Source organism: Protopterus annectens, chromosome 5.part0, assembly GCF_019279795.1.
Source record: "Protopterus annectens isolate FY-2018-M chromosome 5.part0, PAN1.0, whole genome shotgun sequence".
NCBI classification, from domain to species: domain Eukaryota; kingdom Metazoa; phylum Chordata; order Ceratodontiformes; family Protopteridae; genus Protopterus; species Protopterus annectens.
The window spans coordinates 1,242,105,378-1,242,129,058 of record NC_056735.1 but is presented as its reverse complement, the minus strand read 5'-3'; the positions used below and the strand labels follow the sequence as shown (position 1 = coordinate 1,242,129,058).

At 42.1% G+C, this 23,681-nt stretch overlaps 1 protein-coding gene across 1 annotated transcript in view; it reads right to left on the bottom strand.

Annotated features, from left to right (window-relative positions):
• TBC1D8 (TBC1 domain family member 8) overlaps nt 1-23,681 on the bottom strand; it is a gene marked incomplete in the record, with an annotated part of 2,215,010 nt that overhangs the window by 1,654,721 nt on the left and 536,608 nt on the right. Inside the window, 1 exon segment of the mRNA XM_044071089.1 lies at nt 10,031-10,245. Within this exon segment, the coding sequence (XP_043927024.1) occupies nt 10,031-10,245 (215 nt within the window).

Below are 23,681 nucleotides of genomic sequence, written 5' to 3'. Positions count from 1 at the left end.
TCATCCCTAGCCTTGGTGAGCCTCTTGAAGTCTATCAGTTTGGAGAAGCAAGAACTTCTCCCATAAAGCCAAACTGGCATGGGTCCAGTGTCTGCAGGTTGCCAATGTCCTCGATTATTACCATAATTCTCTCCTTGCATTTGCATATCAGATTTGCAAGACTGATGGGTCTGTAGCTCTCAGGGGTCAGTTGATTGTTTGCCCTTATGAGGGATGACCACTGCAGCCTTCCATTCACCTGGCAGGTAACCTGTTTTGAGGCTGTAGTTGAACAGTGCAAGTGTTCCGGTCAGGTCTTCTTTTAAGCTATTTCAGAAGCAACATGGGACATTGTCTGGGCTCTTTGAAGAAGTGTTTTTGGTCTTAAAAAGCACCACCAGGACCTGCTCCCTGTTGAACGTTGGGAGGGTATGCTAGAATGGATTTTACAAGGGGAAGTGGGGGGTGAAGTTACAGCCAAATATATCAGCCAATAGCCACAGAGTTCTACATACTTTTGCAAATCCTCACCTACCTCCTTTAAAGATAGGTTTCTTCATAACCCTGCTTATTCAACCCCCACAGCATCAAGACTTGTTTTTAATACCTGAAATTAAATGTCACTTGCTCCAGCTCTCATCTTCAAGGCTAGAAATAAAAAAAAATTCAGGCACAGCCTTTTAACTTGCAAGAGTAGACTTTTTTTTCAATAATGGCATGTGATGCTCTATAGCTTTCCTGCTATCCAATCACACTTCTAAAAAGTCCTTTATTAATTTTCCCATAAATTCTTGCATTTTGGTAGCGCACTCTAGCTTGAAACGCACACTTACTCTTCAGCATTACTTATTCAAGCTTTAGTAGAGCTTCCAAGCTAGAATCACCTTCCATCTAAGTTTTCACTTCACTTTAAACAGACACAGTTGTAACACATAAATGAAGCATCCATTAGCTCCTGTAGGTCAGGAATATTCTGATGTGCACCACTCTCACCAGTAGAGTAACAGTTTTTACCTTCCATAATAGTAGCTCTCCTTTCAGCACAACTATTGCTTTATTACCTCTTTTGCATTTTCAATGTTTTTTTTCTAGTAGTAGCAGTTTGCAATTTAAAAGCAAATTTCATTTATACAGTACAAACATTTTTTTTTAATTCCGAAAACTGACCAGGTTTACAAATCATTCACTTTTTCATAGCACACAACTGGGGCACAGCAGTGAAACCTTTCTTCTGCTACAAATTCTTTAAGTTTTAGAAACAGCAACACTGTTTCAGTGTGTTGGAGGAAATGCTGCATTATTCACAAAACTAAATGCACAAAGGCTACCCACTCCAAGGATCTAAACCTGATCTCTAGCAGGAATATATCCATACTAGAGAGACAGACATGTGTCCCACAGCTTGCCCCTCATCTGGAATAGGCTTCCTATTGACGGGAAGCAGAGTCCTTCTCTAAACATCTTCAAGTGCAATACGGACTTATGGATAGAAACTCACAAATTCAGCCCTGAAGTGGTGCCCATGTCCCTTATGGACACAGGTAGTCTGTAAAAATTGTCAAAACCCTTGCTTGTTGACCCTTGTCACCTTTTCCCCTAGGGACAGAAAAATGGGTAAAACTGGCTAAGCTTTAAGGGCTCTTGAGCCATTAGCTTAGTAATCTCTTATGAGCCTATACGGTACTTGATGTGCATAAAGTTTCCATCAGAATATCCCTTTTTCAGCTTCATCTTGGTTCTAAACACCATAACCAATAAGAACAGATTTGTAAATGTTCAGTTCTGTATACAATTATTTCACTTCATTTGCTTTCATACTACCAACTGCTAATTCATCACAATTCCTTATAACATACAAGCCCCAAAAGCTTGTACTACAGCTTTATTCACAATTCACTAGTGAAAACAGCTTTTGAAAAATACTGTACCTTGGTGAACCATTCAAAGATGTAAGTGCTTAGACTGGGTTTTACAAAGAAATCAATATTGGTACAAGCATAAGCATCATGCCATGTAGCTTCTTTCAAAGTCTTTATTTTTTTTAATCACCACCTATCAACAGTTGCCCTACACCACATTTTCATCGACCCTTGCACTGCTCTTGCAGTACAGTTCACTAACTTGCACAGAAAACGTTTGACCAGACATCTGACGCACAGTTGAAAGATATAATATACTTCAGCACAGTATAAATTCACAAATGTAAAATGTTTATTAGCTCATGTCTGTAAAGCACTACCTTTTAGCATGCAATACTCTGACTTGTGACAGTTACCATCCTGCTGCTTTTTCTGGCTTCTCAGAACATACTGTGACATTACCAGTTCTGAATTCACTTTCATCAATTTTTCTTATACTGTAAAAACCTCACAAATGATTGGGTTACTTGTGTTACAAAATTCGTAAGAGATTGTGTTACAAGAGGACTTTTCAATACATTCTTTTCATGAAGACACCTTAGTAAATTTAGCATGACTTAATATATGCACTTTTATTAGGCAAACCCTCAACAATTACAGTAGTAAACCATCTGTCAAAATTCAACACTGTTTGTCAGAATGAGATCATGTCTCCTGAATCACTACACCACTTATTCAGGCACATATTTGAAAATGCCTGAACAGCCACGTATACATTCATTTCTCCTTACACATTAAGTTAACCAAATATCTAATTTCAACAGACTTCTCACCGAGTTACACAACTGTTGCACATCACCCCATTTAATACATTCAGTAAAACATAAAAGTATTTATAAATTTTCACTGTGGTTAGCAGCAGAAATTGAATTTTGCCAATACTTTCTATCATATCTGAAAAGTTGCATCTTTAGCTCTGACAGAACACACACTTGAACCACATTTTCTATAATTCAAGGCATACTTTAAGCACAGTCAGCTTAAAGATATGGTACAGTCTTCCTTCTTGTAAACTTTGAACAGAATAACCAGTACAATAAAATCAGACTCTCTTGGACTTTTACGTACAAAATTCAAAAAATACTGCATTTTTCAAATTCGTAGAGCTCAAAACTTTCACAAATCACACAATTTAAGTATTTGTAGTATCAAATATACAGATTTAGCTCAGTCCTGATAATTTTCTGACTAGAATATACCATGAATTTACAGGCACTCCAAAGTGCTAATTTTATCTGTCCAGGCTACTAGCAGTTCAGCACTATGTTTGCAGTGGGATCTCCTTCCCCATCCACTTCTGAACACCTGAACCCACTCTTATCAGGGACTTCTCTTCCAGTTTAAACTCACCTATGGTAGACTTTTCTTTGCCTCATTTTAATGTTGCCACATGCACTTTCGGCCTCTTCACACTACCAAATTTGGGCAGTCTCCAACAGCCATTCTATCAAGGACAGTTTCCTCATGCCTCTCAAAAAGAAAACCAAACTAATGAATTTCCACTGCAGAGTATAAAAAGACCTTTCTTCAGACTCTGTGATTTTAACCGCCATTTCTATTACAGGCTTGCGACCTCCACATGGTTTGCATTCTTTGTCTGGGAACCTCCTAGTATCAAGTTTAAACTTTTCAAGCACTCCTTCACCTGCCCTACTCTAAATCTTACTATATCACATTACAAGGTCCCAAGAAAGTGAATCTGGGCAGTACTGCAGTGGTTTTAAGTCCCAGAGACAGTGGTAGAATTAGTGCAGACTATGTATAAGGATCCAATGATTCAAGTATGAACAGTGTTTGGCCTTGCACAAGGGTTTCCAGTGGGAGTGGGTGTACACAAGGGTTCAGCTCTGAGCCCACTGCTGTTCATACTGGTGATGGACAGCATTAGCAAACAGGTCAGAGGGGACAGATCAACAAAGTTGTATGCAGACAATGTGGCATTACTGGCAGACTCTGGGCAAGAACTTCAGCAAAGAATAGGGAAATAGAATGCAAAATTAATGGCACATGGGATGAAACTAAGCACAGAAAAGACAGTGGTAATGGCAGCAAACTGGGGAAATCACAAGAAGCTGAGAATTGAGATATAAGAGAGAAGGGAAGATAGTGGAACAGGTAAATAGCTTCATATATCTGGGAGGGGTGGCTGAGAAGTGAAGTCTGAATGAAGAGATCAAAGCTAGAATCAGTGGGGCTGCAGCCAACTGGCAGTCTCTCAGGTGTAGTCTATGACAGAAGAATGCCAAAGAAGCTGAAAAGTAAAGTGTACAAGACAGTGGTGCAACCAGTACTACTGTATGGTTGAAAAACCTGGTCAGTAAAGGCAGAGGAGATGAAGAAGCTAGAGGTGATGGAAATTAAGTGCCTGAGAAGGGTGGTAGGATGCACACTGAAGAAATGAGGACATAAGTGGAGAAGCCAAAGTAGCTCCAACTGCAGAAAAGATCAGAGAGAACAAATTATGGTGGGTTGGACATGTGCAGAAAAGCTGAAGACAATCTGTTGAAGATGATTTGGGACAGACAGGAAGGAGGTAAGAGGAAATGAGGATGTCCAGCAAAGAGGTGGATGGATAATGCGAAACAGCATCTGCAACAGTCGGGCATGAGTGTTGAAGAAGACACAAGTGTGGCATTGAGTCGAGAGATGGTGATAGTTAAGATACCCTGACCTCATCAAGAAAATGGGGATGATGATGATCACAGTACAAAGTAGGAAAATTATCTAAATGAAACAGCTCCTTAAAGCTGTAACTATATAATGGACACAAATACTGCATCATGTAAACTATTTTATGTTGAAAGCATATACAATATTGAAGTGCAACCAAGACATTTTAATTTACAGGTTAAAAGCCAAGTATTAGGCTAGCTGTCCTTGAGGGACATTTTAAGCCTAGCCAGTTTTGCTTTGTGATCTTGAATTAATGTAGCCATTTTGTTCGAGGCTGGCCTTATCCAGTCCACAGTCGATAATTATATACTACCCCTAATGAGAATAAGTGGGATCATACCATAGATAATTTGAGCACGGGATAAAGCTGTAAGCCTGTTTCCTACCTTTCCTGTAACTAGTGTTCCAGATGCAGATTTGCTCTATCCAGGACTGTATGTAAGCTTCTGAGCCCCCCCCAAGCCTTTCTGTGTTGGAGGGAAGCCTTCTAGCTTATCAGTGGGAGTGGTAAGCACTAGGTAACCCGTCTACCACATAAAGAGTGGTTCTGGCCCAGAAATTGTAGTTATTGGCCGTTTGGGCAATCTCTTCTATCTCTCTCAACTTTCTGATTTGAAAGCCTGCATTTGCACTTGTTTCTGTCCTGTAACTCGTCTAGTGTAGATACAGATTCTTAGTTTTAGCACTTAAATTTGCTTGTTCATGCTCAGCACTTGTTCAGAACTTGTAAGCACTAAATAAGCTACTAATTACTATAGCACTATCTTCATTACCTAGAGGAATGCAGTTTTTGTACTTACTTTTCTCACTTGCTTAGAGAAAAACAGCTCTTGCACTCACTTATCTAGAAGAAAATAGTTTTTTTATTCAGGCATGTCCAAGGGTCACAGCTCCCAGTGTTCTCTCCTATCTGATGAATCTGAGCATCTTGAGGCAATGTAGAAATTTGCCTCATGTACACTGACAACCCTCTCCTCCTACCACCCACCACTACAACCTGTGAGAGATGCACTTATCTAGCCAAACTGCCTCTCTAACCAAGACTGAACTTGACAGTCATGAGGAGAAGGTAAACATTTGCACCACACCACACTCATCACATAGTCTCACTAAATCTATACCACCAAAATCCACACACAGTAATACAAAAACATTTGCGGAGTCTCTCAATAATAATCTAAGCAACAGAGACCTCCAAAGCAGAAACGCAAGCAACCTCCATCCCCCAACACAACCCTAATGACACATAGCCCACAGACTCAAATGTGCCACTCAAACACAGCCAATAAGGCAAAACAACACACCCAACACACTAGTCCATAGGTGACTCTATAGTCAGGCACACTGATGTCCCACTCACCAGGCTAGACAAGGAGAAGGCTACTGTCAGCTGCCTGTCATTGTCCATGTTGGTGTGAATTACCCGAGATGTACCTCCCTGGACTACATGAAGAGAGACATGGAAGAGCTCTCCGATCTTGTAGTCCAGGCAGGTATGACCCTAGCCCTGAGTAGCATTCTGCCATCACCCAGAATAATACCACAGTACAAAGACAAAATGATTGACTTCAACAACTGGTTAAGCTTCTGGTGTCATTCTAAGGGGATCCAGTATCTGTCTGCTTGGGATGACATGGTCGACAGGCCACGATGCTTTACCACAGATGGCCTGCACCTGTCGTCCCTGGGATTCCGGATACTGGCTAAGGCTCATGCTGCCCCTATAGTGCCTTTTTTAGGCAGGGTTCAAATAACAAATTCACCACCATAACAGGAACAGGCAAACAAAAACTGAAGGTAATGCTACTCAATGCTAGAAGTCTAAATCTCAAAATGCACTCACTTGAGGCACTCTAAAATGGAGATCATCGATATCTGTGCAGTGACAGAGACCTGGTTCAAGGCTCGAGAGAGCACCCCTGCACTACCAGGCTGTAACTCATACCACACTTTTCGGCCATGTAACCTGGACCGAAACACCAAAGGCGGAGGTGTGTCCATATTCATTAAGGATATCCACACCTCCAGGCTAGCTGCTCAGCATAATGAATCCCAGGTTATCCAAGTGCAACTAACTCTGGGCAAACCTGCAATCCAAATTGTAGCTTGCTACAGATCCCCCACCATGCCCCAGGATTCCCACTCCTCTTTTCTTGGTGTACTGGAAAATATTAGGGTTCACCCAAACACCCTAATAATGGGTGACTTCAACTACCCCACAATTAACTGGGAAAACTACTCTTGTACCAACTCCTTAGCTCAACGCTTTCTGGAATTCATAAACTCCAGTGCCCTAGATAAACTTATCCACACCCCCATCAGGGGCAACAATATCCTAGACCTAGTCATTATCAACATGAGTGACAAGTGTTCTACACCTGAAGTCAACTCCTCGTTGGTCCAATCCAACCATAAGCTTATCATCCTTGATATCCACATCCCACCCCCACCCCACATCAAGGAAACCACAGTAAAAAATTTCTCTAAAGCCAACTTCATGCTTCTTAAGACAGAAGTGGTGAACTTCATAACACCCATGCAGATGGACAATACAGTTACAACTGCTGAATCCTACACAAATGCACTCTATACGCACTTACACAAGTGCATGGATCGTGCTAACCCAAACAGAACCAAGACACTATCCTCCAAAAAAAGGAAGCCAATCTGGTGGTCCCATGCCATAAACAAACTGTACAACAGAAGGAAGAAACTGTTGCAAAAGAGTAAAATCCCATGAGTGGAGGAGCTCCATGGTCAGCCTCAGTAAGAAGCTGAAATCCCTTATGAGATCCTCCAAAGCTAGCTACGAAAACGAAATAGCCACTAAATCCAAGGACAACCAGAAAGCATTCTATAGCTATGTCAAGAATCTCGATGGCAACACCCAGATCTGCTCTGAGTTACAGCACAAAGGCACGAAAATTACAGAACCAACTGATATCGCCAACATCCTGGCAGATCGGTTCAGTGCTAACTTTACCCCCCCCCCTCACCCCCCTAAAGGGCCCATATCTATACAGGAAGAATGCAGAGTCCCTGTAATCACAACTACGCAAGTAAAAGCTGCACTCTCTAAAGCCAAAAACACAGCATCCATAGGACCGGACAACATCCCAGGCTGCGTTTTACACGAACTTCAGAACAAACTGGTTTCCCCACTAAAGCACCATGTTCAATAATAGCCTACCATCAGGCTTTGTGCCCACTGAATGGAGCACAGCAACAGTTATCCCACTCCACAAAGGGGGAGCCACCACTGATACCCTGTGAACTATCGACCTATTAGCCTGACAAGCCTGGTCTGCAAGGCCATGGAACATACCATCATGGAACTCAAAGACATTGGTAACCTCCAAACTCTGGATCCCACCCAGTTCGGGTTTGTGAAAGGCAGATCATTACTCCTGAACCTGATAGACTTATTTGAGGCAGTCACCAAAGCCATGGATGAGGGTAAGGTGGTTCACACAGCCTATCTTGACCTCACCAAGGCTTTCGACATCATCCCCCATTCTGGAATTATAGCTAAACTCACTAAACTAGGTATAAATCCCTATGTCACAAGATGGGTTGCCAACTGGCTCACTGACAGAACCCACACAGTAAAAGTTGCAGACTAAACCTGACCTCAAGGCAGTGACAAGTGGAGTGCCACAGGGTTCTGTCCTGGGACCTCTCCTGTTTGGTATCTACTTCTCTGAAGTACAGGCTAACACAGAAGGCCTCTGGCTAACTAAGTTCACAGATGACTGCAAACTAGGAGCCATAGTCAAGTCCCCAAATGATGTGGACATCCTACAGAAGGGCCTCACTGAGACAGATGCCTGGTGTCAGAACCATGGCCTCAAGCTCAATGCCAAAAAGTGCAGTGTCATCCCCTTTGGTAAAAACTCTGTACCCATGAACTACCACATAGACAGCAATCTACTTAACACCGAATGCGTGATGAGACCTTGGGACCAAGGTGGACAGTAGTCTCTCCTTTGATAGTCACATCGCCACAGTTGTCAGGAAGTCCTTCTACGTGGCACACTTCATCATAAAAGGGTTCTCAGCCAGGAAAAAAAAAAAAGAGGTCATTGTTCCCCTCTGCTCATCACTCATTAGACCCATCATAGAGTATAACGCCCCTTTTGGAATGTACCTCACAAGACATCTGCAGCAGCTGGAAAGGCCACAGAAGTACCTCACAGAGGATTACTGGCCTCAAACAAATGCCCTACACTGACCACGTCAAAAAACTCCAGCTTTACTCAGTAGCATATCACCTACTCCAAGGTGATCTCTGCCTAACATATAAAGCTATGTCAAACCCAGAGCTGTTGGACATGCTACACCTAAAGAAATCCCAATCCCTCCAAGCTACACGCTCTAGGGACCTAAACCTTGTCACCACAATAAACAGGACAAGCTGGAGGGATAGATTCTTGTGTCCCAGAGACTTCCTATACTCTGGAAGAAGCTACCCATCTTTGTCGAGCAAAGTTCTTCATTAGCACTCTTCAAGAAAAATCTTGATGAGTGGATGGGGAAATAGGAAATATACCCCAGGGATCACTTCTGTCTCACTGCTGGACAGTGGCACAGGAAAATAACTTTTTTGGGTGGCGTAAGCTATGGTACCTTGCTGGCTAGGCATACGTAGGCCCTTGGGCCGATAGCCTAGTACCTACCTATGAGTATTAGTACAAGAGGGAGCAATCCTAGTGTAAATTTTCTGTTGCCTACCCAAAGACTGAAGCTGTGCTTGAATATGAAGAGAGCTGAGCTTCATTTTATGTAGACGGGGAGTATGTGTTCCAGACCAGCCTTTATGAGATGTACCTACCTGTCCCTCCAAAATATTCTGTAGATGTTGCAGAAGAGGTTTACATCCCCAGACAGGGTATTTGACAGATTTACTACACATCCACAAGTCAAATAACACAAGTATTGGATGAGAGGATGCCTTGTATGCCAGACACGTCACCTCTTAGCAAAAGATAGAACAACTCAAAGCACTGTCACTTTATTGTATGTAGGACATATTATTTAAGCCTTGTATCCTTTTAGTAAAGTATCTCAGTGGGTGTTCTTGTTGTTGCAAATATATAGACAGATGCATGCCAAAAAGGGCATTATACTCAGACTGGCACAATAAGGGCTGAGTTAAGGGGGCAATGACATCCCTCGATCTAGGCACAAATCCCTTTGTTTATAAACTGTGCAATACAGAAGTACTTTAAGACAATGGACACATGTTGGTCAAATGTTAGGTCACTGTCCACAAGTTCTGAAATCCTGAACCGGACTTGTCAATGCAGCAGTTCCTAGCAGATAACCCACCTACTTCTCACCAAAATGGTTAAACTTCAACAAAGACCTGCCTGTGAACTGTAACAAATATATTCATGTCAAAAATGTACTTCAACCAGAAAGGCGCACAAAACAGTCTAGCCTCTTAGCAAAATGTTTACCTGGCAATATCCAATTTTAGGGTTTCTGTATGCATATGCTGTTAAGACTCTTCGTAAGGCTGCTATGCCAGTTTCACTCTGAAAGGCAGGATGCTCAGGCAGTGATCGATGAAGGTCACGTTCAATTTCCTCAGTTGCCAAACAACACTTGCCCATTGACTCTTCAACAAGATTAGCATAATAATCTGGATTGGAAGCAAAATCAGTCATGGCATCTGTACAAGAAAAGCAAAAAAATACAGTCATCAAGAATTTTAAATGTCAGAAGGCTTTTTTGTTAGCTGCTAATCTGAGACTAGACATTACATTTCTAGAGCTTTGTAATGGACATTATGCACCCGGCTACATCAGAAATATGCAAGAACATTAAACATGGAAGTTCTTCCAACTCCATAACCGGATCTGTCAGTGGGTGAAATTAGAGAGACAGCTTGGCAGAACACACTGCTTTCGTCCAAAAGAGAAAATGTGCATCACACAATGGTAGCTTGTGCTGGGGCGGTAAAGCATTTATTATTTATTTGTTTTATTTTTTTTTAAGAAAAGCAAACTACCTTACAAAGATAAAAAAGAACAAAGACAAACCATCTAGCATTTTAGGGATAGGGTGAGCAGATGCCACTGCACCCAGGACAACTTTAAATAGTATTTCAGTATTTGTACCTCTGCTTAAACCTTACTGAACCATGACTGCAGCAAAAGCCCAAGCTATCCTTGCAATTTCTGTATCTGCTGCTGAATCAACTAAGCATAAGTTCACAGGTGGGTAACTAGGCTAATGGCCCTGGGGCCTTTACAAGCCTAGCCCATAGGATTACCTTGGCATCGTGCCACCTGACCCTAGTGCCCAGTGCCTCTGTCAAGTAGAGCCACTGCAGTGATCCCCGGGGTGAATTTTCTATTTCCCATCCACTCATCAAGATTTCTCTTGAAGGCCAGTGAGGTGCTCTGCTTGACATGTATGAGAAGTCTATTCCATAGCATGGGCAATCTCTGGGTTATGAACCTGTCCCTCCAGCATGTTCTGTTCGGTAATGATGTTAAGGGTCTCTGGAGTGTGTGGTGCAGAGGGATTGGGATTTCTTTAAATGTAACATTTCTAACAGAGCTGGGTCAGACATGGCTTAGTAAGTCAAGCAGAGATAGCCTCTAAGCAGGCGATATGAGACAGAATACTTGAGTTTTTTGAGTCTATCCATACAGGACAAGTGTTGAAGGCCTAGGATCCTCTTTGTGAAGTACTTCTGCTGTCTCTCCAGTTGCTGCAGGTGTCTAGTGAGGTACATGTCAAATGGGGCATTGTACTCTATGACTGGCCTAATGAGGGAAGAGTAGAGGGAGACAATGACCTCTTTCTTCCTGGATGCAGAACTCTTAGTAATGAGATGTGCCACACAGGAATTTCTGACCACAGTGGCAATGTGGTGGTCAAAAGAGAGGTTGCTGTCAATCTGTGTTCCCAGATCTCTTATAAACGCACCTTCTGTGTTCAGTGGACAACTATCAATGTGGTAATTCAAGGGAACCAGATTTTTTCCCAAGGGGGATGACGACATTTTTTGGCACAGAGCTTAAGGCCATGGTTCTGCCACTAGTCGTTGTCATTGAGGCCTTTCGTATAGACGTCAACATCACTTGGGGAGTTAATAGCAGCACCCAACTTGCAATCATCTGCATACTTTGTCAGCCTGAGTCCCTTCATGTTGGCCTGGACTTTAGAGAAGTAGATACCAAACAGGAGAGGACTCAGGACCGAACCCTGCGGGACTCCACTCATGACTGGTCGGCAGTATGACTTGGAGTCAGCTACTTTCACACTGTGGGTTCTGTGAGCCAGAGTGCAATCCACCTAGTGATATAGGGGATGATGCCTAGCTTAGTGAGTTTTTCTAGGATTTCTGAGTGGGGAATGGTATCAAAGGCCTTGGCCAGATCAAGGGAGGCTGTATAAACCCACCTTGCCTTCATCCAAAGCTCTGGTGACTGACCCAAAGAAGTCGACCAAGTTGAGCAGGCATGATATACCCTTCACAAAATTAAACTGTGTAGGATCCAGAGTTTGGAGATTCCCTATATCCTTGTTTATTAAGCCCATGATGATGCGTTCCATAGTTTTGCATATCAGACTTGTCAGGCTAATTGGGTGATAATTCCAGGGGTCTGTAGTCACTCCTCCTCTGTAGAGAGAGATGACTGTAGGAGTGCGCAATTCAGTAGGGACAAAGCCTGTGGTAAGGCTGTGATTGAACAGGGCACACAGGTGAGGTGCCAGTTCACTCTGTAGTTCATGTAGAACACAGCCAGGGATACTGTCAGGTCCCACAGAGGCTGTATTCTTGGCATTGGACAGTGCTGTTTTAACTTGTGCAGCAGTAATACCGGGTGCCTGGCAATCTAGTGGTATTGTGACTGTTCCGGGGGTGGGGGTGGGTTAAAGTTGGCACTGAATCTGTTGGCCAGTATACTGGCAATATCTGTTGGCCCGGTATAGGTGGTACCATTGTGCAGAAGCTCACAGCAAATCTGGGTATTTCCGTGGAGATTCTTTACGGAACTATAGAAGGCCTTGTGGTTGTCTTTACTATCTGCTGCAATTCTGTTTTCATAGCTAACTTTAGAGAATTTGATGAGGGATCTCAACCTTTTGTTGAGGCTGATAAGGGAGTTTTTCCAGTCTTGGGACTTTGCTTTATTCCGCATCAGATTCCTCCTTCTGTTCTAGAGTTTATGGCAGGGGACCACCAGATTGGCTTCCTTTTTTGAGAAGAGTTGGTTCTATTGGGTATGGTGAGATCCATGCATTTGTGTACATGTTCATACAGAGCATTGGTGCATGATTCGGTGGAGATGCAACTATTCTCCACATGCAAGTGTTCTGCTGTAGTCTTATGACATTAACCAGAGATGTGGCACTGGTGCTCATAGTGTTCTGCAGGCATGGTGACACTGCCAGGTCAGAGCTCCAAGCCAGCACAGCAATACACTCATTTCTTGGTAAATACAATGGGCTACAGTTAAACTATATTTGCAACTAATTTACAGGATAAGTAAAAACATTTTACAGCACAGTTTCTGGAGCCTGCACTCCCAAGATGACAAATACAAATATAACGGATAGCTAAACTTTGTTCACATCTGAAGATAAGCTGCTACCATTGCAGTGCAACATAAGGGGGAGTAGCGCTCCCAAGTGAATAATCGTTGGTTAAGACCTTAAACCTAGGTCCCAGCTGCCTGAACTAGTGCTAGTTCAGGTAAATGTAAAAGATCCCTCAGCACCTATTGAAAAGAGTAAGGGGGGGGGGAAGAGTTCCCCGATGGCCTAGCCAAATACCCCCTAGTAGTACAAAACACTTCAGATATGCTCTGAAAAGAGGATGCTAGCCTGGTGGGACTAGTGGGGGGAGTAGAGAAGTTCCCCAAATCTTAGCCATATACTCACTAGCTGTATAAATACCACCTTGGGTCTCTACTGAAAGGATGCCTCTAGCCTAGTATGACTATTATAAAGAAACAATTAAATGGAAAAGCACTAACTTTTTTGTTAAAGAAATGTTAAAGATGCATTTTGGACACCATGAATATGTATTTGGTGAAGTATTTTATCTAATCACTAGTGGCAGACATGAATAGGACTCCTGCTGAAAGACACAGTACAGGTGTGCAAGTGCAATCATAAAAATGAAATTACACTATATAAAATACTAACTATTCAAGTGACTGAAGGAAACTGAATTTAGTAAGTCTTTTTAAAGAAAGGCTTTATCCATAATAAACTAAAGTCGTTTTGTTGTGATACACAGTGATGTATCCCAAAATTATGAGTAATAGGTTACATTTGTTAACCTTTGGTTTGATTAAATTTTTGTAACCAATTTCTTTGGGTGGCAGGAGGGGAAGCACAGTAAACAGCACATCAGGTAGTGATAGCCAATCAGTGTGTTTATGCATCCAACTGTAGAATCAGACTTTCCCAGTAAACAAACGTTAAATAAAATAAATAACCTAAGCTACTTAGCAGTGAAACCAGAAACATCTCTCCTCTGCACTATAAGTAAATTAACAGATCAACTTAAAATAAACCTTTAAGTGGTTAATTATGTAGAACTCCACTATAAAGCACCCAACTGACAGAACAGCCTTAACAACATCAATGCAGAGGTGCAAAAACAAAGCATTAACAAAAGAAATCTGGTGATGTGCCAACATAAAAAGTGAACAGCACAAATTAAGTTGTGTTGTTTTTATGCCAGTTGTAGCTATCTGTCTAGTTAGGCAGATGCATCACACACTGCAGAACTACATAACCATGCACTGGGGAAACTGATAAAACACAGAATATGCAGTACATACAACTTCAACATTGCGGAAGTAACAAAACAGCTTCTTAGCATAAGGAAAATAAAACTAGTAATGTATAAAAAAAAAAAAAAAAAAAAAAAAAAATCAGTGATGTTTTGACCATTCCTTATGTATCTAATGCATCTAAACATCTAGTTAAATTTTGTTTACTTGCTAGTAATTATACACCAATCCAGTAAGAGAAATTTGGAGAAATTTAAGGAATATCAACCAGAAAAAGTGAAGAAAAAACTATCAGAAGGACCTTGCGGCTGTTCCAGCAATAATCAGTTTACATTTCAACTTTATAAAAGAGATGGCATCCAGTAATTTAAATGAACTAGCAAATCAAATGCACCCAGAGCAGATACATCAACTTAAATGTCAAAAGACTGGAAACAGATCCTTTAAGAATCTAGTCAGACATGCTGATAAAAAATTGCTGAAATTAGAAAACAAAGTTAAAGAAAAACTGTATGAAGATGGCTTCTCAAGAAGAAATACTTTAAATAAATAAATAAATAATACTGCAGTTAACAAGACAAAGCACACAAAAATGGCCTGCAATTTTTTGATATAGCAGAGAAATTGGAAAGAATAGACTGCACTAATTTTATGAAAACACAAACAAGCAACTGAACTTGTGTTGCACAGTAAGATTTCTAAACAGAGACAGCACATCATGTGTATAGTAGACAACTGGCCATGACAAAGCAACAAGGACCTACACTAGTTCACAAAAAAAAAAAAACTCACTCCAGCAAAAGGGGTCCGTTTATTATAAAAATGTGCAAAATAGGTTAATAAAATCTGGGGACACCAATGTGTTTGTAGAAAAAGCAGAGTTGTGTAAACACTTACCATAACAAAAGGTACCCTTTCCTTCACTGTTGCAGTATTCCTCATGTCTGGGATGCCCTGCATAGGGCAGCCTAATGTCTGGCCAGTATACCAAAGCCTTGGGTTGCTTTAAAGTACGTTTAACATCACACGTATGCACCTCACGTAGTGTATGGCATAAAGCTGATGTCCGGACATACCATCATCAGAACTGAAAACCCCAGTAGGAATAGCAGTCCAAGGAAAACAAAGAGGTAACCAGTACATCCAGAAGAGAAATGGGGGGGTGTATACTGCAGACATGAAGGAAAAGACATCTACTGTTATGGTAAGATTTTACACAACTGTACTATGTCCTTCCATACCCCTATTGAAGTATTCTTTACATATGGGGAGTGCTAAAGCTTAGGAAGAAACTTGGGAGGAGGAAGGACCAGCAGAGCCCTCTAGGTAGCAATGAAGGATGGCCCTAGCAAAAGCAGCTCTACTTCTGGAGATTCCATCCAACTTATAGTGCTCAGTAAAAGTATGCATGCAAGTTCCAGGTAGCTAATTGAAGAATAGAGCTAGTATCCAAACAACTGAATAAAGCACAAGATGAAACTACAGCTCTAGAAGAATAGAGCCTTTACAGAAGGAAAGATCTCACCATGAAAATAACAAAACAAAACCGCTTTAAAGACGCAAGAAATAGTTTGCTTGAATACAGCTAAGCCTAGGGAACTAGGATGAAAAGAAAACTGACCAGATTTTCTAATATGCTTAGTTCTTATCCATATACAATGTGAGTTGTCTATGCACATCCAAAGTATGCAGCACCATCTCACTGTCAGATTGTGGACAGGGGAAAAAAGTAGACAAATGAATAGACTGATTAACTGACAACTCATTATCCACCCTTGGCATAAAAGGAGGATTAGTATGCAAAGACACCCTGTCTTCCTGAAACACCAACAAAGGAAGACAAGCCATATAGGACTGAAGCTCAGACATCTGTCTGGCAAACGTAAGTGCCAACAAAAGAACGGTCTTCCAAGAGCAATATTAAAGGAAGCTGAAGCAGCAGGCTCAAAAGAATCCCAAGTCAATTTCTCAAAAACAAAATTAAGATCCCATTGAAGAGCAGCAGGCTTCCTGGAAGGCCTAATATGAAGGACATCTTTAGGGAATTGTTTAGCTACAAATCTAGAAGCTAAAGGAGGTGATAAAGCAGACAAGCAGAGACAGTGGACAAGTGGACCTTAACACAAGAACAAGCCAACCCAACACTGAGTAATTCACAGAAATGAGAGAGAACCAAAGTAATATCCACAGAAAGTGTATCCAGATTACAAGAGATGCACCAAACAGAAAACCTCTTCCATTTGAATAAGTAAAGATTTCCTAGTATTGGATTTCTTGGCCTCCTGCAGGACCCTAAGCACATCCTCAGAAAAATCTATGTGAAATCAAAATCCTATCACCCACAGTGTCAGATGGACAGGTGGGGATGGATGAGATTCCTTGTCTTGTAAGAGTAGGTCCACACTGTGAGGTTACTTGTGATTACTGCCCTTGGCTAAACACAGAAAAGGGAATCAATGGTGTCTCTACCAACAAGATTTTGGGAGCATCCTGTTGAATTCTGAACAGGACTGTTTGAATGAGGGGAAGGGGAGGGAAAGCAAAAAACATCCCCTTCCAAGAGACAGAGAGGACATCTATCTTCCACACCAGAGGACTTGTGGCACAAAATAGAGGAAGCCGTCCGTTCCAGAGGGGAGGCAAATAGATCTACTTGAGGAGTACACCACTGGTGGACAATGTCCAGAAAATATCCCTGTGAAGCATCCATTCATGGGATTCAGTTAAGCACCTGCATAAAGTGTCTGTAACAATGTTTTAACCTAAGGAAATGTAAACTCCCTGAAGAGTCACTTGATACTGGACAGCAAGACCCCATTACCAGGAGTGCCAAACAGCAAAGTATTAAGATCTTGCTCCCCCCTTGTTTATATATCACATCACTGTTGCATTGTCTGTCAACACCTTGAGAGGTCCTAGGAAGAAAGAGGATGAAAAGCCTTAGGGTCACCAGAAGGGCTCATCTCTGACAATGATGTGCTTCTTCTGTTGAAGATATGACCACACCCCCTGCACCTTTGTGGATCTAGTAACTGCTCCCCATCCCACATACAAAGCATTTGTGAACAGATCCCTGACAGGGAAGAGGGAGATAAAAAGGAGCCCTGGATTTAGAGACAACTGCTGGATCAACAACTGAAGTTCCTTCTTGGGACAAGGTAGAAAGGAACTACAAATTCTAGAGAATGGGCATGTTGAAGCCAAACTGATTTCAGGAACCAGTGAAACTATCATGTGGAGTTTGGCCACAGAAAGCATATGGATGGTCGATGCCATGAAGCAAAGCGCTCTCAAACTCCCTGGCTGTAATGGAGACCAGATGAAGAAGAGTCTGAAAGAAGGAAATGAGAGTTAAGGACCCAGGAGGAGGCAGGAATCCCAGCATAGGTACATCTGAATCCTGCAACCCAGAAAAACATGATCCTGAGGAGGAGTCAGAAGACTTTTGCATGTTTAGAGTAAACCTCAGGCTCTGAAGAGCGATGGTAAAATGGAGATTTTGCAACAGGATCGCTAGGAGAGGATGCCTGAAACAGCAGATCGTCAAAGTAAGAAAATACTTGCATCTCCTGAAGCCTGCAAAAAAAAACAACAACAGGAGCAAGGCATTTCATGAATACCCTTAGGGCAGTAGAAAGGCCAAAGGGCAAAGCAAAAAACTGAAAATTCTGGGAAACTACAGAGAAAAGCAAAAACTTCCTGAAGAGGGGTTTATCAGAATATGGAGATAAGCATTCTTGAGATCCAGACACAACATAATAGCCTCAAGAAGCAAAACAGGGAACATAGTCTAATGATACAAAATTCAAAAAGTGGCCACCTTCAGGAAAAAAAAAAGTGTTTAAAAGAGAAAAGACAGATCTCCAAGTACACTCTTTTCTGGGTACTAGAAAAATCCTGGAATAAACCCCCTCCTTCTTTAGGACACATGCACCTCTTGAATAGTACCCAGAGTCAAAAGGTCTCAAAGCACCTCTGCGGAAAAAGGCGAGTTGTCCCAATGGGGGCTGAGGAATGCCCATAAAAGGTGAAGGGATTTCCACACCATGCAATACCCCTGGCAAATAACAGACAGAACCAAAGAAACCTGAGTAATCTAAAGCCAAACAGGAAGAGAGAGGCAGAGAAAGAGGAATGTGGTTGGGAAGAAACAGACTGACAGCACCTGGTTTATCTGGAAAGGAAGATAGTCTCTGAAGTCCAAGTAGCCTTAGCAGGAGGCGCCACTTGCCACTCCTTTTGCCCTTAGAACAGCGATACTGGCTGTGAACAAAGGCTGGCTTACTGGGATAGTTTCTCTGAATTTGGGAATAGGAGAGACAAACATGATTAAGTTCCTATAAAGCCTTCCCTGAAGGGACTTAAACAAATCAGCAGCAGCTTCCCCAAGCAAGTGATCAAGAGCAGCAAATATCAACTTAGCCTTGATATCATCAGGCAATGGTTGAAGCCAAAGCCAAAAATACATCCTTATCACTGATCTAAAAGCAGCAGACCGAAAAGGAGCATCTGCTGCATCTTAACTACAACTTGCGATAATGACTAACCAAATGTGAGGAAGTCCCCAACAGTAAAATAGCAGAAGTTTTACCCACAGAGTCTGGGAGATCAGAGATAGCCTGACAAGACAGAGACAGGAGAGCCAACACACACCTGGACATACGGGTCTGATAATTAACAGACATAAAAACCAAGATAGCCAAGGTGTAAACCTTCTTACCTAGCCTTTCCATGGTCCTGCTATCTTTATCAGAAGGCAGCAACTGGGGCGAAGGAAGCAACTGAGAGGGCTTGTCAGAGGCTACAGACACCATGGAGGGGTCAGCAGCAGGACATTTGTACAAAAAGTTACAGTCCTCAGGCACCCTATAAAACCCTATCAGGTTTCTTGAAAGCAAAAGGCTGAGAGGCAGGAGCTTTAGAGGCATTGGAAAATGCATCCAGCAAAGCAGCCAATACATGAGGAATAGCAGAAGATTTAGGAGATTCTGTCTGCAGCAACTCATAGTACCTCTTCTGCATCTCAGAGACCTGAGCACAATCCCATTTAAAAAACTCAGTCAACCTGGAGATTGTGTCTCCAAAATAAATTTCTTCAAAGAGAGTATCAGGACTGGCAGATTCCTCTTCCTCTGACCCACAGTCCAAAGATGAAGTAATTTGAGAAGAGTAAGCAAGTGATTCTTCATCAAATTCCAACTCCTGCTCAGAGGAATCCTGTTCCCTGGGACTTTTAAATGGAGTAGAGGACCAAGGGGGAGTTGGAGGAGAAACCCCCTGAGGAGGTTTCAGTGTCATCAAAGCATTAAATAAACCCTAGAAGCAAGAGAAACATGTTATGTTTTCATTTTTTCTTTAATGAGACATCTGTCTTGTAAAACATAGAAGGCTATGACCCAAGATAGCATTCAATAACAGCAGTAGGGACTTCTTCCCTAACTAAAATCTGAGGAACACCCTTAGGTCCCTTGGAAATAATCAACCATGGTTCCTCCCGAATGCCCAAACCAGACATCTGAAAGGCCTCAAACGTGCTTAAAGCCTGATCCCCACCGGGCTCCAACCCAGTCGTAACAAAGGAATCCAACAAAGCTGGGCAAACCTCCGAGCATTCACTCACCTCAAGAGAAATATCTGGCAGAAACTGAACCTCAGAAGATACCAGCCTAGGCTTCTTAGCCTTTGCCCCTTATGGCTGAACATTGGAGCAGGAAGTTCCCTCCACAGTATCTTAAGTGAGATGTTTAAGTTGCTGATTCTCCAGACACAATGCTTAGAAAACAAGCCTACTACATAGAGTTTTTGGCACAAAAGCTTGACAAACTGAAGAGAATGTCTGGTCGTGTGAAGTGCCAAGGCAAAACAAACACGGACTGTGGCGGTCTTTATGGGGAATCTGTCTACCACACCAGTATTTACCCTTCTTGGATGACATGAAACCCCAGAAGCAACTAAAAGACAAGAAAAAAAGAAACCCCAACGGGGCATTTATCTGCAACGGCTCAGAAACCAGCAATGGAATGTAGGCATTCAGACAGACAATCAAGTAATGGCTTTTGGACATGATGGCAAAGAAGTTCTGAGGATGGTACTTCCAGACATCACTTTTAAGCCCTACACTATGCGAGGAGTATACATGTGACATAAGACGTACCTTAAAGCAACCTAAGGCTTTAGTATACTGATCGGATTTTGGGCTGCCCTTGGCAGGGATATAAAGAATACTGCAATAACGATATGAAAGGACATGGATTACTGACCGTACATGAGTCAGAAGGAAAAACAAACTTAACTTGAGAGGAAGTCTCATCTTGAGAGGAAGGAGCAACATTTTAGCTCATATTTCCAGATGTCTGCAGAAAATTTTTCCTGGTGAATTAATATTTCTGGATAAAGAAAAGGCTACAGATAAAATAACATTTAATGAACAACCTGAAAGAGGCTGTGCTTCACAACCTTCTAACAATAAAAAGACCAACCCCGGGATTCATGAAGCTCGGCGCAAGGACACAGTTAGCCTTGCGCCGGCCATGCGGCGTACAGATGGCGCAGCAGCACCACATGCATATTAATGAAGGCGCGCTGCCATAATGGCCACGTGCATAGGAAATATGTATGAGTGCAGGGGGCGTGTCCAAGCACTGCACGGAGGCATGAACATGTTGGCTGCATATGCGCAACCTAAAATGCTGACTAGTACAGCCTGCCTCTAATAGTAATCACTAATGTCAGTGTATGTAGATACTGAAATGTATGCAAAGCATACAAGACATTTTTGCTAACACCACAATAAAAAGTAAACACAAAGGCACACAGCTGAATATTGAGTCCCCGTCCCTCGAACAAATGATATTAAAAACCCCATGACCGTATTCCATTGTAGTGTCGCTAGTTATACCAAGTGGAAGCAAAACACATCGTGTTAGTGCGCCGCCAATTGCTAAGCCTAGCCCAATGGATAGGGTTACCACCTGTCCTACACTGTGAGGGACAGTTCCCCTCTAGGCAGGTGTGTCCATACCAAAACCATTATAAATGTCAAATGTCCTGCAATACCAAGACATAATTATGTCTCATTTTATGTAATAGTCCCATACAATACTTATTTCCGTACATAAAATACCTAAATGTTACAAGAAACAGAATAAGCAAGTAAATGAAACAGAATAAGCAACTACACCGCTACAACAATAAAAGCTTATATTTAGGCATAAAACTAAAATATTATCCTTTGTAATGACCGTGGGTATGTGCTGGCCTGTAAATTCTGATGAGTCCCGAAAATGTCCTATCCAGGTCATATGAAAAGGAAGCAACCCTACCAATGGTCAGAGCATTTGCCCAATATCTGCCCATTCGTGGTCCAAGTTGTCCTGGTCAGGATGGCCCATAGATGAACGGGTATTACCTGGGTCAACCTACCATGTCATGAAAGATAAGTATTTGCGTGTACCTATGTGTGTGAAGTACAGCATGTGGATGATCAGAAATGCTAGGGTAGTCCTCACAACCATATTGGTCCCAGAGAAGTAGTTTATGCAATGTGTTCTGTTGACTGTGCCATGGGCCATCAACTAGAGAAGGGATGGATGGTGTCTGTGGAATATGGGGGTGGGGGTGACGGGTAATGTAATAATTCGCCATGGGGAAAATGGGTTGGATGCACAATAGGTGAACTGGAGGTCTATGAGGGAGCAGTGGGTGAATCAGGAAGATAACCAAAGAACAAATATTCACATCCGCAATACAATCCCACAAACATGTGAACATTAAAAAGTGCAATACACATGTACAGAAACGTTACCGGCACATACCCACAATGGTCTGGCCTGAACTGAGCCATTCAACCCCAACACAACTGGATACATATTTGAATACCCATCATCCCCTTCACAGCACACCCCCCCTTCCTGAAAGTCCACCAAAACCACCCATACTCAGGCTGCTAGATAGGCGCAGCCATATCTGTACATACTGACCCCTACCCATATCTAGTAGGCATAGGAAGTCTCAGGATGGCAAACTATGTATCCCTTACATGTATAACCCTACCTTATTGCCATAAAGCAAAGAAGGTCATTGGTCCCCACAATTTTTGGATATCCCTCATTTGATAAGTATCTGTTCTAAACATTAGACTTGGTGTCACAACACGATGTCCAGTCCTGTATACATCTGGACACAAGTTGTATGATCAGAAGTTGTCCACAAGACTGCTCAGCCTCCAACTGGTCCTGCAGAACCTACAACCCGGGATTAAACACCTGACCACGAAGCACATTTCCACACGTGCATTATCGGGAATATACATCTTACATATTCGCATAGTGGCAGTCAGATATAGGGTGCTTAAGGCGCTTTAAAGCAGACGTAAGCAGGGTTACCACCTGTCCCACCTTGCGAGGTACAGTTCCTTTTTGGGCAGTTGGGTCCAGACCAAATATAATACAATGGCAAATGTCCTGTGATTGTAGGAAATACTTGTGTCCTATATTTCATGTAACAGTTGCATAAAACAGTTATTTCTGCATGAAAAATACTTAAATGTTGCAAGAAAAAGATTAAGCAACTAAACTGCTACAACAATAAGCTTTCATTTAGGAAAATGAGTCAAGTTCTAACCTTTGTCTGACCGTAGGTATGTGTCAGCTTGTAAAACCTGATATGTGCCCTGAAAATGCCCCACTTTGGCCATTTGAAGAGGTGGTAACACTAGACGTAAGCGGGTATGTATGTGCGACAATAAGTGGCGGTGATTCAACGGTATGGGAAATGTAAATAAGCATGTAGGTTTACTGGCATGTGTATGTACAAACCAATATATATACACACACACACACATATATATATATATCTCTAGATATATATATATATATATATATATAGATATGTAGATATGAAGAATGAACATGGTTACAATATAACAGTCATAACGAATGTGAAAGTAAACAGCAGCGGAAATCCCCGTAATAGTGCTGTTATGCATCAGGACGGCCATAGGTGAGCACACACCTCTGTATCCCCAACCACAGGTAGGATGCTAAAAGTGGAACGAACGATCTCCCCGTGCTAAGTCTGACTTTCAACTAGGTACAGGGCAGTCCCTGTCGGACAAGCCTAAACCAAGATGACCATATGAACACCCTGACAATCGAACACATGTATTTGCCAGGACTATAGGCTTTTTTATAGGCTTTTGAGGTCTGAATATCCTGGGAGTGAGTCAACATACTGCACGGGTCCAGAGCAGTAGTGAATAGGGAATGGCGCATGTGTAGTAGTGCATTAAATTGCCTCTTGTTTAAAAGGGTTTAATATAATGGTTACTTAATGCAGAACCCAAAAT